We start from the raw sequence: 19527 nt of genomic DNA on the forward strand, positions 1-19527 counted from the left end.
AATATATAGATGATTGAAATGTCTCAAGTTTCCCCTTAAATCTGAACATTTGTCAAAAGTATTTGTGATCTTCCTAATTTTAATGTATTCCTTGACTATTTTCTTTTTTTTAATAATGCATATGTTAGGATCTGCTTCAATAGAGCTGAATTAAGATAAAGTAAAGTCTACAGTGGTAATATGTTTTTTTTTTCCCTGGGAATTTTTATTTTTATTTTCAAGCTTTTTAAGCTACTAGGATTTATTTATGGAGGTAGCAGTGCTTTCCAGGAAAAAAAGGCCCACCTTTAGGTTCTGTCCATCAAAGGGTAGTGATCCGCTAACCAGTGTGTAAAGGATAACACCAAGACTCCACACGTCTACTTCAGGACCATCATACTTTTTTCCCTGAAAGAGTTCAGGAGCTGCATACGGCGGGGAGCCACAGAAAGTGTCCAGTTTACTGCCAACCGTGAACTCATTGCTGAAGCCAAAGTCAGCTATCTTAATGTTCATATCTGCATCCAATAATAAGTTCTCCGCCTGAGGGAAGAATAGAAGTTAGAACTCTAAAAACTAAAAAATTTAAAACACAGGCCAATAAATAATGCTTTTTTAAGATATGAGCAGAAGATGAGACACTTTAATGACATCCTTACCTTTAGATCCCTGTGCACTATCCTCCTCTGATGGCAATACTGCACTGCAGACACAATCTGAAACACAGACAAGCATTATAGACAAACCTGTAAAATTCCTGCTGATACAAAGGGAGCGCTCCATTTCACCTCCTCCTTCTCTGTTTCTGTTGTCCTATTTCTCAGTGTGTGTTAATGCAGAAGGATAGGCCATTTTTACCGTTCCTCATGTAGGGGGAGGCTGACATGGCACAGCTATAACTTTTCAATTTACATTAAAGCTGATCTTAAAAAATAATAATAATAATAATAATATATATATATATATATTTCCATATTTTCTCTCTGAGTATTTCTATTAGCACCAAACATCTTTAGTTTGATTTTGAAATAGATACCAGTTTATTTTAACCATCTATAGAGTGTGTAGAAGTATCGCAAAAATATTGCACTTTCCTGTATGTTCTTAGACCAATAATGTTTTCCATTCTGTATTTTTCAACATTTCAGATGTAAATTTAAATGAGCAATTTAGCAACATGATATGCAGATTTCTAGCATTCAATGTTTTGGAAAACAAAACAAAACAGCTCTCGTGATCTGATAATGGACTAAAATATATGCCAATGAATAAACCAAGCTAATCAACAGAAAGTAAGACAAACCATTGGCTGCAGCTGGCATAAAATTAAACAGAATGAATGAAAACTCCTTGTAAAGCGCTATTCTGGTGTGGTTGTTCCCCAGCGATCAGCAAGGGTTCGTCTAAAGATCTTTTTTGGAACTGATCGGTGACCTTTAAGCCGAACATACACTGTACAATTTTTTGCCCTTTTCGGGCCGATTTTCCAGTCGTGCGAGAATTTTTAAATCGTGCCGACTTTCAGCCTGATCGTGCATCGTGTAGTTTACAAGGGGTAATGAGGGTCGATCAGCCACTCAGAACCACCTCCCGATCAGGAATCGTGAGGCCAGGAGAAAATCAAACATGTTTGAAATTCAGTTGGCTATTGTGGGCAAATCACTCAGTGCGCAAACAAGGATTCTTCTTCTTCTTCCTCTCAGACAAAAGCACAGAAGCATGGCGAGAGTCTGAGTGTAATAGAGTTCTTTCTGTAGAATTGACAGACTGTAATAGCCACATTTGCTCAGCCATGTCTTTGTTCAGCACACAAAATTACAGAAATTGCCAATGCAGCACGTTTCTCTATAGTGAACTTCATATTCCTCCTCTACTCGTTTGGCTTCCTGATAGACAATTCCCAGTAGCGCCATCTCACTGCGGAGTCGAGTCCGACGTGGTTTTTAGACGTACAGTGTGAGCAGGTAGATCGCATCAGAGCGTCGGATCGCACAGTGTGAACTTTCGTCGTACAGTGTGAGCTGTAGCTGTGTTCAACGATTAAAAATATCGCTCAGCGTATGCCCGGCTTTATTTTATATCTTAAGACAGTTAGTAATTTTAAGTAGAGTAATAAGTTGTTCTGCTGTTTTATGGTTGTGATCTATGAACATAGACTCCCGGGCTCAGGGTCTAATTTTCTACCACTCAAGTTTGGATATGTGAAAGTTCCTGATTATACAAAATGAGAGGCAGTAAAAGGAAAGCTGAATGAGACAAGATCTGCATGATCTGAGAATGATGTAGGAAGAGATAACCACCTGTTTAATGTTCAGTTCTTACTGTAGGTTGTTTTTAATTGCAGCTCCAAATATTGTGGCGATTAGCCTTTTTAATATTTAATCAGGTGATATAACAATAATAATAACAACCACCATCATCACAATAATCACAAAAGGTATGATAAAATTATATGTGTTTGGAAGGGATTTTGATTGTATTATATCTCTATTTAAGATCAGTGTAAGATTGATAGAAGAGGAGAGGAAGAAGATTAGAAGACTGACAGAAAGAGGAATGAATGAGGGCAGAGGAAATAGGAACATTGATGGAAAGAACATTTGAAAAGAAGGAAGAAAAAAATTCTACTTAGAAGATTAAAACAAAGAGCAGGCCATAGTCAGCTAGAAAGAAAATATGGAGAGTGAAGAAGACAGAAGACTGAATGACCAGATGGCACTATTAAACAGTATAGATTGATTAATTTTATTAATCTTAGGAAATAGGAGAGGTAAATTCTTGGATTTTACACTGGATTTTTGCTGTTTAAATATTAATAAATATGTAAAAATGGATGTATGGATATCCCTGTTTCCTATTTTAATTTTGATTATATGTATTTAGTTTTATCTACGAGCTGGAAATGTCCCCAGATTGGATTTCAGAAATCTGGTAACCTTAACTTAGGAAGCATTAAAAACATAAAACTATATCACACAGGAGGTCAATAATAATTCCCTTAATAAAATGTCACCTGCTTCCAAGTTTCAATAACTACTATAATTGTTTTCATTTTGTTTAGTTTCTAATTTTATGACATCACTGGTGCAAAATTTCAATAGTATTTGAATAGTACAGCTGTTAAGATGTTCATACTAGCTTAAAGAAAATAAAAGTGTTTATTTTGCAAATTCTATTATAAAAATAAAACTGAACAGTAATGAGTTCTAGAATGGAGGCATGCCTGTAACATCCATCAAATGATTGGTTCCTGAAATAAAGCATGTTTTATGCAAAATCCAGATTTATCTAGTGATTTATCCAGTGACACAGTTCATGAGTATAAGAGAGTTCACTGTCAAATTCCAGAATATGCGGAATATGCAGAAAAATGCATATGCAATCAACCTCTCATGCATTTTATAACAAACAGAACAAGTTCATCAAAACACTTCTGTTACCAATACAAACAATAATTGTTTTTTTTGTTTTTTTTTTTTACAGGGAACAGATAGCTGTACTAAAAGCAGCCATGACATAGAAAAACTAACGGAATATTGCTGCACATGAGGCACCATTAGGGGTCAGCAGAGACAACAGGGATGTAGGCTTTTCAAAGGAAGTAGAGGTATTCCACCTTCCCTCTGCAGGCAGTGACAAAGCTAGATTTTGGTGTTTGCAGCCTTTCTCTGCAAAACAATAAAGCAACGATGCCTAAAGCACTGCAACACTGGTGACTCACCTGCCTAAACTTGGCCCTGGCCTCCTTCTCCTTCATCCTGCCATGAGCCACAAGGTAGTCAAATACTTCTCCTGCAAAAGAAGTAAACACCAAATAATGATTGGATGTTATATGATCTTAGCATTGAAGCATTTATCTTTGGTTTTCTCTTAACATTATATATTTTTAATGATTCTTTTTTCATTTTCCTTCTAGACGTATACATTGTGGCCCAGTAATGAAGATACATTAAGGCATGACTCACCTCCACTGGCATACTCCATCACCAGATAAAGTGTCTTGTCTGTTTCAATTACCTCAAACAGTTTTACTGCAGAAAAAAGAAAGAGTCAAAAATTCAAAAATAAAGTTGAAAGAAGTTTGGAATTGGGCTATCAAGCTATGTATTTAGAGTTTCTGCAAGCTTCATTTGGTTAACTCTATCACCTCAAGACCTTTTTATCCGTCTAACAATTACACCAAATACCTGTGTTAAATACAAAAAAACCCCCAATGAGATCAGATAGCATGAAAACTATGATTCTTAATGATAAACATCAATTATAGCAGCAAAAATTCATTTCAGAATTTCTAGAAAAAGAGAATAAATATCTGGGTGTTGTAGTTTTGTCAGAGCACCGAACAAAGACTGAAATACCATAAGTGCTTTCCCTAAAGACATTTTTGGAAGGTATATTTGTTCAACTTAAGATGCCACAATATATAGACCTTTCCGAATATGGATGTTTTCTATATCTCAAATAGAAATTAGATCATTAACATTAATAAAGACATTAATAAGACCCAGAAAGAGCCTATTCAGGAAAAAGAAAATCTGGAAAAGAAAAATAGAAATTTGTTAGATCTAATCTTTTTTTAGTGAGTTACAGAGTTTAGTTTTGTCCTGCAGTCTTGCTTTAACTGGTTAATCCAGATTCATCAGGCTGCAGCATGTTTACTCACCTATATTAGGATGATTCAGTAGTTTCATTATTCTGACTTCCCTGAAAAGCTGCAAAGACAGAGAAGAGCACTTAGATCAAAACAGAACCACATCAAGTGAGTTTATGAGTAATTTATAAGTTTATAAGTAAACCTGAGCATCATCTAAATCTCTAGTGTGAGATATGCAAAAAGAAATGTACTGTAGCTTCAAGCCGACTTCAAAAATATGAATGTGTCTTAAACTAAGTTACACCAGCTGGGGACATGAGAATCACTGATCTACTGTGATGTTAAAATCAATATGACTGATTCCATGATGAACTTAATCCTGCCCAACACTGATGAGGGGCACAATTACAGCTGCACTGACAGGCTGCAGGGGGAGGAGGCCATCACTGCAGCCACTTATGCTGCCAGCATCTGCAGAGCAAAAGCACAGACAGGTTGCTCCCTGGTAGATGGAGAACTTTACAAACCATCAGGATCAAGAGAACTGTTCCATTCATTCTTAATCAAATTAAAAAGGTAGCTTTCTTTGTTTTTCCTCATGGTAGCCTGTACTCTTAGAAGAGTAAAAAAAAATATTATAGAAAAACTGTTTTATGTTCCGCTGCCACATGGAGGTGCTGTTGAACCTTTTACGTTCTGCTGATTCCCCACTTAATGTTTGCTCAGGCTGTGTTCAGATTCCAGTACTGACTTGACAAGGATTTGCACCTACAGAACAATTCCGCCACCTGAGACACAGCATCCATTTTGCTCTTTAATTACTTAAAAAAAAAAAAAAGATTGTGGCTGAGTGTCTTTGTAAAATAGGCTGTCATAATTGCATTCACCCTTTCATTTTGAAGCTACTGATCTATAACTTGCAAGCGGTTGACTAAATCCTTTTATACCAGTGACTGCAAGCAACTTTCTTATTGGTAATGAAGGCATTATGTAAGTTCCAGGATAGTGTGTGTTTCTAGGTCATCAAACACAGTTATTATAGCAGTGTTAGCTGGTCCAGATCTGCAGGACTTCCAGCTATAGTCTTATATACGAAGGAAAATAATAATAAAATACCCAGTTACAATATATCTTTCTTTGTCCCTGGTTGCTTAGAGACACCTTTCACCTAATGGATCTAAAATATTGAACAAGAAGCCACAGAACAGATTAAAGGCACTTATATTGTTCTTAAAGTCTGACAAACAGGTATTGACTTTATTGTCCAAAGTCTAGTGATTGAGATAAGACAAAACTGCAACAGAGAGGCAAACAAGGAAGGACCTATGATGTTCTTTTTCTTTTCTTAAGTTTTTGTAGGACTGCGTCTCATAATAGACATGTTTATATGATTAAACTAAAGGGCCATTTAGTTTTTGTACTGACTGAAATGCAGCATTTGTAAAACTGGCAAATCTACCTGAGCTTCATTTTGCCAGGAAACTAATTTGCATAAGGCCACAAGACGAGCCCCGACACAAAGAGTGTTCTCATCCATAAGCTATAGGTGGGAACAACAAGAGACACTTTCTTCAGAAGTTAGATCAGTTTTATTTCAATTCCTGCAGGAGTTTTGAGGCAGCTCAGCATGCAATGGTCGTGAACCTCACCATTTCTCACCAACAAGCCTATAAACAGGGAGTTTGAATGGAAAAAATATATTTAAAATAAAATAACTGTTTTTCAGACAAATTATGATGGAGGGTTCACTGAGTCAATGATATAATAAGCATTGATTCATGTTAGTCAGTGAGGGATTGAAATCTGACAGAAATCAGATAAGTGAAACAGTTTTTCACAGTCTAAAAAAGTACAGAATTGCAGCTTTTTTAAACCTCAAATAAAAAAAGAATCATAAAAGGTTCAGAGATTAAAGGTGCATCGACCATACAGCGCTTTGATCAAGCATAATAGATCCCTTCTTTTTATCTGAGGCCTTCCTGCTGTTTTTGAGTTTGTTTAAATTAATACATGCAAGCAGGACCCTGAGCATAAAATAAATTATGAATTTCCCAGGTTCCTTTATAAAAACATTTTTTTTAATCCATAATCAAAAGCATACTATTTATGAACTAAATAATATTCACCCATTTTTAAGGCTGTTATACTAAGGTTAAAAACAGTATTATATTTGTTTCTATAATTAGATTAGCTGATCACTGGTTAATCGATCCGTTAAAATTTGGAGATCTGTGTATCAGTATCAGGAATATATTGTTTGGACATTCTAGTAATCCTTATGTTTTATTGTGGTTTTTAGGTCACTTTTTTTTTTTTTTTTTACATTTAATTAAAGCTACAGTGTGTAATTTTCAGCGACATCTAACCCCCAGACTGCAGACCGCAGCAGCATGAACATCTCCCCCCCACCGCTTCTCCCCCCCAACAGTACGGCGAGCGTTACGGGACAAAATGTCTTCCACGACGTCCGCATCGCCTACCTTCTCAAGTGATGAGGTTTGTTTACATAGATAATTTTAAAGATAGTATTTCATTAGTCTGTGTGTTCAGTACCGTCTCAGGTCATCTCTCTCAACTTGCCGTAGTTACTTTCGAGCGTAATGGGCGATCTCGCAATCGCTAGTTTGTTGGCTCTGCGCTGCCGTAGCGCAAAGATGTCTGCCTCCATGGCTGCGAGACCCGCTCCTATGTAATTATAAATAACGAATTCTAAGGCAACGAAAATATTAAGGTTAAGAGGCTGAGCTCGTAGATGATGATAAATAACATAGTTATGTATAATATATTACATTTCTGACTGTATATCCCTGTAATTATTACACACTGTAGCTTTAATAAAATGGAATCAAAGTTGGATAAAATGAGTTTGTATGCTTTTCATTTCAACCAGAATGATCTGGACATGAACCGGTCTGATTCTATTGACCAATTTACAGATTTAGGTTAATTCTGATTTATTATATTTTATTGTTAAAGAACAATAAAATAACACAAAAAAGAGTTAAATTTTTAAAGAACAATAAGGCAGGAGATATCTTTTTCTAGTCTTTCTGCTGTGGCCTGTCAGTTATTTAGACTAGAAGGATGCTGTGTGTGTAAGAACAATCACTGTAAAACTGTTTGACTAATCTAAAGGGAAAAAAAAAATCACATTAGACACATTTTTAACTGTGTTTATTGTTTTATATCAACTCATAGTTCCATAAGGCTGCTATCAATCCCAATTTTCAATCTGACCAGTTAAATTATGGAGATTAAAAAGCTCAAATTATAACTCTTATACTTAGATACAACACATTAAGCCTTCCTGTTATCATATGAAAGTCTTGCTCTCTCTCTCTCACAGCCCCGTCTCCATCTGCTGTAGGAAATTAAATATTCTTTTAAATCTCTTCTTACAGCTTTTTGTGTCTCCTCTAACGTAAAATCTTCTCTTTGCAAATCTTTACACAAACAAGTGCTGTTAGTATGACACGTTGGTGTTGCATGATGTTATATTCACTGATCACAACATGATCCAATTTCTGACCACCTGGTACAATCATCAGAGCTGATCGAGCTGAAGACCAGTAATTTCCTGTCACTAGATAGATGATGTCTTTGCGTAAGCAGGTCAGACCTAAAAGAAATGGGCCATTTGATCATTAAAGTTCTGGTTTTAAACTTGGGCTGGCGTAAAATGACGTAAAATCCTAACATAATATTTTGTGGTATATCATGATAATGATAAAAGTAAGGATTTCTTTACAGTCTTAGGTAAGTGTATGACTCTGACAGCCTACTACAGCAACCATAACCCAACCAAATACTGTTCTGTAAAGTTAAAACATTTAAATATATTCTTTGAATTTGTTATTCCACTGATGGGAAAAATGGAAAGGGAAAAAATTTAAAAAAATAAAGAATAGGAAAATTAACACTTTTTAAAAAAGTTTTAAGACATGATTAATTCAAATGTATAATTTAGAGATAATCCAAAATTCGTATCCTGACAAGAAGTACATCAAGATAGCGACAAATGACAGGAGAAATGCCAAACTATATATAGCTGTTATTAGTCAAACAAATGGAGACAAGACATTTGTGTAAAACTGAGATGTTCTCTAAAGTACATTTAAGGGGTTCAATCTTGCTATACATTATTAAGACCTGTATTCATTTTGTATTTGTCTCCAAAAAAACCATCAAAGCCTGTTTATAAGGTTTAGACAGTTGGGATTTTCAGAAGTATCAGCTTTTTTGGTCGCTCTAAATAACACATATCTGTGTGGAAAACCCTGCTGCATATACATCTGGGGCTGGGCTGTGAGGTTCCCCCTTGATAACAAAGTCAGTCAGAATGGAAAGATAGAGACACATAGAGCCAGAAGATGCTGCATGACGAGACAAAAATATAAGCCACTGTAAGGTTAACATGTCAAGCATCACTTAGGAGAGGAATCACTTTATTACTCTGGATGACAAACTTAAGAGTCAGAATTTCAACTCAACATTTCCTCTCCAGTTTCTCCCCCCTCTGTCTCTCTCTGTGTTGTTTGCGTCACTGCCCTAAAGCTCCTCACATGGGAAGCACGCGTGCAGCCACTTGGAAACAAAAATTAGAACAAATCTGAACGAGGCTGTGGAAAACAACATGCACGGATCCCGTCAATAAACACTCAATACGGATGAAAACCGACGAGAGATAATGAGTTCAAAATCTTTGATCTGGTCTGCTATTAATATCAATATTATCCACAGACACAGTGGGGAGTTATAGTGTGGAATAAAGGGGATCTGAAGGTGTGCTGAGTATGCGTCGAGTGAGTAACTGCAGAAGAGATGTATTGCCCTAAAATAAGAAGGTATTTAAATAACAACTTCAAAAAACAAGACAAAGTATGCATCTCCCAAGAGGACAACCTGTATTCAATGCGCCTGAATCTGCAGTCTGTGCTAGTGACCTACTTCCAGCCACACAGAGGCACAAAGGCACCCAAACTAGCCTTAATTACAGCAGAGTTCACATGCAGCGGGAGCAGAACAGAGGATATCTGACAGGGCACACTTACAGGAACAGCCTGGACTATTTCGGTCACAGCAGCAGCACAGCTGCTCGTTCAACGTGGAGATTATTGATAGAACAAGAAGCCCCTGGATTCTATGAGTCTGTGTTTCAATGTGTACCAACAGCACTTTAATACGCTTCATAGCAGTAAATAATACCTGTTTGCTGTATAACAAAACAATGCACCGAAACAAAAATCCAAGCAGAAATAGGAATAAATGATCAACAGATCAAATACAGAAAAAAAAATCATATTTATGAAACATATCAAAATTAAGATAGTTTCTACCCATAAAGCACTTCAACATGATACATAAAAGGAGATTGGCTTGTATTTTGTTGTTTTATCTTTACTCTGAAGTCATCAGCAGACATAACTTACATTAATTTAACTAATAATGTTAATTTCTGGCATGCAAAATAACTTGGATGCTGCAAGTGAAGTACCTGGACAGGCCATGGTGTATACATAAATGTAATGTCAGTACACCCTGGAGGAGGGAAGGAAAAAAAGCAAAGTTCAAACAGGACCATGAATGTTTCCTATGAAACATTTAGAGATAAACTACCAGAGCTTTAAGCGATAAGGATCCAGTAAAACATGCACTTCAACAAGACCAGAACGAATTCCCAATATCGCTAAAAGCAGGTAGAGCAGCTCTAACAGGTGATGTATTGACACCAATGGTGGCCACACATCTGCTAATCTACAAACATTTAAAAGAGGAATAAACTTTTCTAAGCAGATTATTCTTTTCTCTCATTTTGGAAGTTAGTTAAGGACTATTTTAGGGCTGAAACAGTTAATTGTATAATCAATTATTGAAATAATCAACTAATTTAGTAATCGAATAATCGTTAACTGGAATATAAAGACTGTAAAATATGTCTTTAGATGACAGAGCAACACACTTAAAGCAATAATTATATCGAAATTAAATAACTAAAAAAAAAAATATATATATATATATAGAAAAATTTTGCAATTAATGTTAAAACTAAATTTGTTCATCAATATGCTCTGTCCAGAACTCCTCAAATGTAAACGTTTTAGTTTCACCAGGTTTAATTTCATAAAAAATCTTCTTTAAGGAACCTTTGGCTATCCGATTATTAATCGATTAACAGAAAAAATAATTGACAGATTCATCAATTTGCAAAATACAGTGAACCCTCGCTGTAACGCGGTTCACTTCTCACGGGCTCCCTGCTTCACGGATTTGCATCATGCATTTTGTTCTGCATTCTGATGATGGGCTAAACAGTCTCTTCGCGCCTTCTCCCAAATGTGTGTCAATAACGGCATGTCGGTTTATAAGGATCTTTTGGGCCAGAAGAAAAAAGAGCGACAACAACTACCGATAACTATGTTCTTCTCTCCAAAAAACACACTACAGAGCAGAGTCAGGATGCAGCGGCTCCGTCAGAACAGCAGTGAAATACTGTACTGTACACTTGAGTCTCTATTTGTCCTACTGTACTTTGTATTTTTTTTTCATAATCATTTTTCATTTTTTCCGTTCCAATGCGTCACTGTGGGGCAGTGCTGATCCCCACAATATTAACCCTTCAGTTCGTATTGATAATTAAAATTATTATTTATTTATTTATAACTATATTATTTTACAGTACAGTACAGTAGTTATTTGTAAAGAAAAAAAAAACACAACAACAACAACAAACGTTTATACAGTACTTTTATTTGTTAAACAAATGCTTGGGTCTGTAAAAAGTTTTTGTTCCTTGATTTCAATGTTTTATGGAGTATTTCATTGTATAATAACTGTAAAAAAAAAAAAAAGGTTTCTACTTCACGGATTTCGCCTATCGCGGGTTCTTCTTGGAACGTAACCCCCGCGATAAACGAGGGTTCACTGTTAGTTGCAGCCCTGGACCAATTAGCTCTGCTGAAAAAAGCTCTGCTAACATTCAGTCAGCTAACAGAAGTCCCATTGTTGTAGATATATTTCTTTCATGATTTATGGTACAACTACAGCATATGATATCCTGATATAAAACTTATTCTTTTGTTTAGTTAAAAGGTTTTAGACACATTAGCTATATAAAAGAGGTGTCCAAGGTGATGTGTTTAGTTTGTATGTAACATTGCAGCCTTTTGAATTCTTGTCATAGCAAAAGATGAAGAACCCAAAGAATCACATCCTTTAAAAGAGAAAAAATATTTTGTTGATATCCACAGGTCAGAAATCAAAGGAAATAAAAACATTTTGCCCAGTACATCCCTCGTCTGACATCGGGGTAAATGTTATAACCTGTCCTCCACCAAAAAGCAAAAATGACCTTTAGTATGTTTTCATCCATCTGGCACAGAAAAGCCTATCTTATAGAATAACTTTTTAGACTTACTACAGTCACATTTGAAATATTATCAGACCTGTTTTCTCTTACAAATATCAGGAGCTGTAACATTAGGTTTGTATTATGCTTCAGTCAACAGTCCTGTCTGCCTGATCACAATCCACTCATCTGGTCAAGACCAAAGCTCCTCTATCCTCATTGGCTAATGCAGAGTGGCAGGAGGAGTACAGACGTAAACAACAGCAGTGATGAGAAGCTGACCTATCCACAGGAAAAAATAAAACACAGCGTCCCAATTTCAGTTACTGTGAAGCAGACCTGCACTATTTAAGCTGATGGTTGGACTCTATTTAGTTTTATTTACAGATCAGACAAGTGCACGGTTTGTGGTGGGATGTGATGTGTGCAGCGTTTGTTTGAGTGAGAAGGGGATTAACTGTAAGGCCTATTTAAGGGGCGAAACGCCTTAAAACCATGACAACGTCAACATTCTGGTTCACAGATGACATGTGATGCATTTCCTGCAGTGGCTGTAGGGAGGAGCTTAGAATGGCTCAGCTGATCTCATTTCCTGTCCTGACCACTATAAAGGTTCAATGAGCTATAAAAGATTGGAACAGAGGTTCATTTATAACTCATGACTACCTTTATAATGCTGATATTAAAGCAGAATAATAGGGATGAAATAAGGAGACCAAGCTGCAGAAAATTAAATGTTAATAAAGATGTTACCACTATCTGTGGTGTGAAACAAAGGGAATTAGTTTTTGGCTAAGAGCCATGATGCTTATCCATCTAAATGAGCAAATAAATGCTAGCACTTAGGGGCAGGAATGTGAGCATCTGTGTGAAATGTTGCTAAAAACCGTGGCTTGTGCTTACGGAGGATCTGCCAGTCCAATGTGTCATGCAGCTTTATCTGTGTGTATAAATGAACTCATATAGGATCTGCTTTCTGTGCCTGCAGTGCCAGATGGTGAGTCCAGAGCCTGCCTCCTTTGGGAAAGCAAAAATGAAAGATCAGTGGCATTTTGACAGACTAACATGAAAGGGCAACTACTGTTGGTGAGTGAAGAAGTCATCCAAACAAATCAGACACGGTGGACCCACAAAAACCATGATAAAAAAAATAATAATTCATAGCAGCACTTTTTTTAAGATTTACATACATAACCAACAGGAATTCAGATCAAAAGATGTAAACACGATTTGCTAAAGTTAAGAATCACTGCATAAGTTTGATACTTTTAGGGGAAAATGCACATAATGTGACCTATGGTTGTAGCCTGATATAAGACAAGTTTAAAAACCAAATAAAGATTCAGCAGCAAACCCTAATGCTTTCATATGTAAATAACTATTATTAAATTGCCATGTTTCTGCTCTTATGCTACATTTACACTGATTTTAGCAGCAGAAGCAGCCGCTTTACATACAAATGGTTGATGAGCATCAAGGTGCATCAAAAGGTCCTGCAGTGCATCTCGAGCAGCAGGAGCAGCATATTTTGAAGCATCTGAGCAGCTGAAGCGGTGCCTCGTGAGCATTTTAGCATCTTTGTGTGAAGGTCTGCATAAAAGTTAAGTATTATGTACTATGATCACTTCGCTATGATCACTGCAATGAAACTGTTTATTAATGCCCAAACTGACTTAAAACGTTGAAAGCTGTTGTCAAAATATGTTTGCTTTTATTATTCTGGTGCTTGCAGTTTGTTCCATATACCTGAAAAACGCTAATGCTACGTTCACACCAAAAGCAACAGAGGCAGCAGGAACAGCTAGTTTACATGCAAAGTTAATGGTTGACGCGCATCAAGGCGCAGCAAAACGTCCTGCAGCGCGTTTTGAGCAGCAGGCGCATCCATGACATCTGTAAACACAAAGCACGCTGGCTTGTGACGTTATTGCATCCTCTACGACGCATGGCGGACACTTAAGCTGTATGAATGCAGTTTACAAAGGAGATCACATACAAGTCGCATATATTTGGAAATGTGAACAGCAATGCAAAAAAATCGGATTTGACAAAAAAAATCGGAATTGGGCATCAAGGCCTGCAGAGTGAATGTAGCCGAAGACACAGGTTGCATTTGAAAAGATTAGATTTGTATCAGAACCAGGACCACATAGCAAAGGGGCCTGGGTCAGAATGGAAAAAAGCCAATCTGTGTTGTTCAGACTGACATGAAAAGATCAGATCCAGGTCGCGTGTGGGCAAAAACAAATCGGATATGGGTCACTGCAGGCTGCGGTCTGAACGTAGCCTAAGATGGGATAAAAACAAAAAGAACATTATTTTCTAGAGAGAAATGAGGAGTAACAGGATCAAAAGCAAACTATCATGAAGTTCACTTACTTTTTCTTTTGATTTGTGAGCAAAATTATTCTCATTACCTCATGACCTTTGAACCTACTGAGAAAACAAAGTTGGTAATTTAAAAATGAAGCCTGAGAACGTTATGCGTTATGTGCCCTCACACACACACACACCTACACAAGTCACCTCTGCCACAAATATAAATAATCAACAACTACTCACACTTAGAAGACTAGAAATAAACATATGAATACTAGTTATTATAGTTCTAACAGCAGTATCAGCCGCTCATAGCTTTAAAAAAAACATACAGTATGATCAATAATTGGAAACAACATTGTGACTGGTCTGATCACTTTTACTTGCATGTATTCAGCCTTTTCTTCTGGCCAAAAAAAAAGGCTTAAAAAAAAAATCTTAATATCCTTAATATAAAAAGTACAAATTCTCTCAGACTTTAACAGTCGAAAAACAAAGACAGAAGGAGATGTTCATATGAGCCACCATAACTGAGAGAAAACAAGCAGCTCTTATGAGCATGTTATACTGGCACCATATGCCAGAACGGACACCTCTCTGTGTCAGCGACACAGCCAAGACTGATACACTGCCAAGAAAATAATCAGAGGCTGAAGTGCTTGGATTTGACTCAGACACACCTGAAGTGAAATAAAATAAAGATACTGGCTGATATAGAAGATTGATATAGCTCCAAATTATAATTATTATTTACAAGTGATTTTGATTACTACTTTAATTAGATCTTCTCAACTTTAATTAGTTTAGAAGGCAAGATTTTGCTGGTCCACTTGCCTGACTAATAATCACTGACAATAGAATAGGCAAATGACCCCCAGAGACGGAGGGAAAATTCCTGTTTCCTTAGATCCATCTCATGATTTAGCTTCATTAGAAGATTAGATTTAATGAGAATACTGTTCTAAAATAAAACAACTCATGGCAAACCATAACTTTAAAACTTGGAAAGCTAAGATATTTTCACAGATTTGACTCTGCTTTATGGTAGCTGGGAGTGGGAATCTTTAGAAATGTATTGAACTTAAAATTAAGAAAGCTAAGATACAATTATAAATCCAAGTATACACTTTTTGCTTGTGATTTACCACTTCTGGGTTCTACCATCACTGGTCTGATGAGTTTCTAACTTATGGTGTTAGTTCAACACATCTACCTTCTGCTTTTCTTTAAAACTAGGTTGTAAATGGACATTAAGATAATCAATTTATTTAGTTTGCTATCAAGCCAGAAATATCAAGCTAGGTTTTCTCGCCCACACCTTGTAGCAGCCCATAGAAAAAATAAATGCTCTGCTTTTATTATTGCCATTTTGGTATGACTCATGTAGACCACTGTGTCAATGATGTCGAGCAGAAACGACAAATGCGCTCTCTTAAATTTGATATTCTTTTGTCACTGCTGTACTGTTGTAAAGGTCACAGTGTAAGCACACCGAGTCCAAAAAGCCTTAGGAATGCAACCAAAATGAATTATGTCTGGACTTCGTAATCAGAGGACCACCTCAAAGACATTAAAAATAAATGACAAATACAAAAAAAGCGTTGTTTATTAATTAGGAAGATGTTTATCTTGTGAAAATACAAGTAATTTATTTGGAATCTAGTGAAAAACCCTAAAATCCAGCAGAAGGGGGGCCAGTAATTGGCCAATTTCCTGCATACTTTTTTTTTTCTTTTTCACACGCATCAATTGAATGCATCAATGTCAGAAGGGCAACTTAGCAAAAATGGGTTGAAGGTATAGACTCTCTTTCCTGTAGCCACTTTAAGGCTTTTACAAGGATAGCACAGGACAGGGCGGGTCAGCAAGACAATCGATTCAGTCCAGGAGACGGCTGCTGCATTAAAAGACAGGCCTCTGCATTGCAGATGGCACATCTGTACCATTACAGGAACCTATAGCCCAGAGTGAAGGACGTAATAATGGATAACAGAAATTATACAGAAGCAAGGTAAAAAAAAAAAAAAGAAAGAAAAAGAAAAAAAAACTACTATACAAGTTTTACAAGAGAGAAACAAGCAAACAATGGACATCTGCACATCCTCCTCATATGTGCTCATGCAATGACATCATTCCCAGCTCATCTTCCATAAAAAGCTTGAAGAGTCTGCATATTGACCCTCTTCAGTCCACTGCAGTGACATATGAAAGGCACACTGAATAATTGATCACAGCCACCCTGATAGGTCTGCAGGCTCGCATGATACATATGACCTACTGCAGGTACCACCGGAAGGCAGCCAGCAACACCAGCAGCAGATAATAAAATCATTCCTGACCTCGACCAGGTTTTATTACGTCACAGTCACCTTATGAGTAGCATCTCAATGAGTTGCCTTCAAATGTTTTTCCAACCCAAAGATTAGAAAGCAAACAATGGAGGATAAAACAAAAGGGCTCCTGCAATGAAATTTCTCCCAGTCAGATTAGACCACACTGATTGGCTAAAGCGCAGCAGTGGGATACTACAGGGTACATTGCAATCACAGAGGTTTATAACTGGTAAAGAAAAATGCTAAGGACATTTGAAAGAAATAAATATTTTTTGTTGCAGGGAGACATTTGGTTGTGTCTTTCCAGGCTTAGAGAAAAAAATATATAAATAAAAAACATATGGCGTATTTTCTGGACTATAAGCCGCTACTTTTTCCCCACACTTTTAATCATGCAGCTTATAAGAAAGTGCAGCTTTTCTTTTGATTCTTCCGAACAACTAGAGGTAGAAGTCAAAGTTAGAAATGAAAGAATAAAGGGCTATTTTCATTTACCACAAGAACATGCAAGCAGCAGGCACAAAGGAGAATAAACACCCCGAATTCACACTTTTTGACATTTATTTGCAGCAATAAAGCTGCCAAACTGGGCTCAACTCCCATAGAGCTGAAATAAAGAGCTGACGAAGCCCCAATTTTCAGTAGAAGCTTATACTGCTTGTCACTACCCGATCTGTCCCGGAAGCAGGGTCCGTATCATTGGCTGATTTGCACATGCGTAACCACATGAACATCCAAGTCGCCCTATATTTTATTTTGTAAAAAAGAATTAAATTACATTTTGTCCCTCCCCAGAAATAGTAAGCATACTAAACTATAATGTGTTAAAGGTTAATAATGCATTTCCTGAGGAAATAAATGCCTTAAAATCCTTTCTGTTTTATCACTCACCTGTGCCCGATCTGCACCAAAAATGGAATCCTACGCTACTTCTGGGAGCTAACTTTTCCGACTTTGGATTTAAACATAAATCTAGTCTTTTTGATTTTACATTTCCCTTTTTCTGTTAACATTATGGTATACAGTATAGTGTGTGACCTAAAGAAAGTAACAACTAAAATGTAGATAAACCTGGTTTAATCATAGTTTGCATGAGTACTCTAAGCATTTCCGATTTGCAGACTGAAGAGGTCAATATTAAGCTCTAAAGAATTCCTTCATTCAGGTACCAAAGTATCTGGTAGGATTTAAGGTTGCTTGGCCAAGTTGGGAACATTCTAGAGGAAGCTCTTCCAACTGGATTAAGAAGACCATGCAATAGCAGTTGGCCGTCCAAATAATATATGACTGCAATGGAGGGTAGTCTGCAAGAATGTGAGCCATGAGATGAACTTAAAACCATTGAAATTCTTGTATTTCTATTTTAAAATTCCTACATTTATTTCTCACCAATTTCTGTTCTTGTAGAACTGTGTCTAAATAAAAATTGTATTTTGTCCAGAATGTTAGAATTCTTTACAGTCTATATGAAGAGTGGTTAAAAAAAGGAACATTTAGCTACAGCTAGCTGTTGTGCTGGTGCACCTCACGGAAAAAGTTAGGAAAACCAATACAATCAGAGAAAAACACTAGTCTACATCCATGATAGAATAGAAATAAAAGACATCCTTTATTGTTTTATTAATCTGGGAAATTTAGTCATCCGAGCAGGAAATGGATTACTAAATGGATAAATTAAGAAAATTAAATAAGAGTGAGTCACTGTACAGTTAGGGAAAATTTAAAACAAAAAAATAATATGAAAAGTTTTTACAAATAACTTTCTCTGGTATAAGAAATTATGTAACTGAGTAGCGTAATTTATAAAAATGCACAAATGTACACATATCTGTTAATGAAAATAAACCATTTACATCGAATAGAACAACAGAAACAACAGGGTTCAAGCATGAGATGGGAGACACTTTGCAGCAGTGGTTTTATTTTTATTTTTTTAGTTTTTGTCTGTCTCTAAGCATCTACATTTCTAGGATACAAATTCCAATAAATGGTGGTGGATAAACAAGTATGGATGGTTTGGGTCATACGTTTATGGGAGTACTATTTTATGGATCAGGAGCTGAAAAATCTTGGAACCACTGTTCCAGGTCACTGATGGTTTTTCTGATGAGCATATCCAACCAATGGTTGAAGGATGAAGAGTAATAGTTGATACTAGGGACAGGAGCCCTTATAAGTTAGAAATTGGATTTTAGGGAATATGTTTCTCATTAAATTTCATATATATAGTCCAATAAGCAGAGATACACACAGCTATCAACTTGCTGAGCTAAAAGTAGTTGCCCCAAGAAGTGTTCAGAACCACATGCTGCTATACTTCTGAACATCCTGGAGATTATGAAAGAATTAAAATTCCTTATTTGTGAATATAAGTGTTCTAAAATAAGTGTTCCCTTTAATGTTTAAGAAATGTTCAGTAAGGCTTCTGCACCATTTGATAGGTATGTTGGTTCACAGATTAGGGTACTTTTTTTTTAGAATTATTTTTATGCAAAAATTTAAAATCAATATTTTATTTTATCAAAATTTAGTATTTTTTTTTTATGTATTACTTTTATAGGTTTTGTGTTACTAGTATTTGAATTACTAGTGTGAATTCATAATTTTTCCTAATGGGAGGGTATGTAGCCAGAAAGGTTATAAAACTGATCACTATTTACAACATTTAAAATATATCATATTAAAAGCAATTTTCATCCACCTTCATTTAAAACTTTTACAAGACAAAAGACAGAAAAAATGCATTTATTCTCATTAGGTGACCGACTGAATACTTTTTTTTCTGTAGTTAAAAATTATAATTTTTACCAATCGGTAACATATCTATGGAAGATGGAAAATATGGTCTTTAATTTAACCTTAAAAAATATTTAGAAAAAAGGTACATTTTAATAACCTGACAACAGCCAGATGCATGTCTCGCTCCGCCTAGCTCCACTCACATACATCTGGGAACC

General features: G+C 36.1%; 1 protein-coding gene across 4 annotated transcripts in view; it reads right to left on the reverse strand.

Annotated features, from left to right (window-relative positions):
• The window catches only part of mark1 (MAP/microtubule affinity-regulating kinase 1), a 48083-nt gene that overhangs the window by 8813 nt on the left and 19743 nt on the right, over positions 1 to 19527 (reverse strand). For all 4 annotated transcript variants that reach the window (XM_015388641.1, XM_015388554.1, XM_015388805.1 and 1 more), the window contains exons 4-8: positions 4643 to 4691; positions 3945 to 4010; positions 3701 to 3771; positions 639 to 695; positions 286 to 522 (exon numbers count right to left, since the gene is read on the reverse strand). In XM_015388641.1, coding sequence (XP_015244127.1) covers positions 286 to 522; positions 639 to 695; positions 3701 to 3771; positions 3945 to 4010; positions 4643 to 4691 — 480 coding nt within the window. The remainder of the gene's footprint in view (positions 1 to 285; positions 523 to 638; positions 696 to 3700; positions 3772 to 3944; positions 4011 to 4642; positions 4692 to 19527) is intronic.

This window comes from Cyprinodon variegatus, unplaced genomic scaffold, assembly GCF_000732505.1.
Source record: "Cyprinodon variegatus isolate N-32 unplaced genomic scaffold, C_variegatus-1.0 Scaffold1, whole genome shotgun sequence".
NCBI lineage: Eukaryota > Metazoa > Chordata > Actinopteri > Cyprinodontiformes > Cyprinodontidae > Cyprinodon > Cyprinodon variegatus.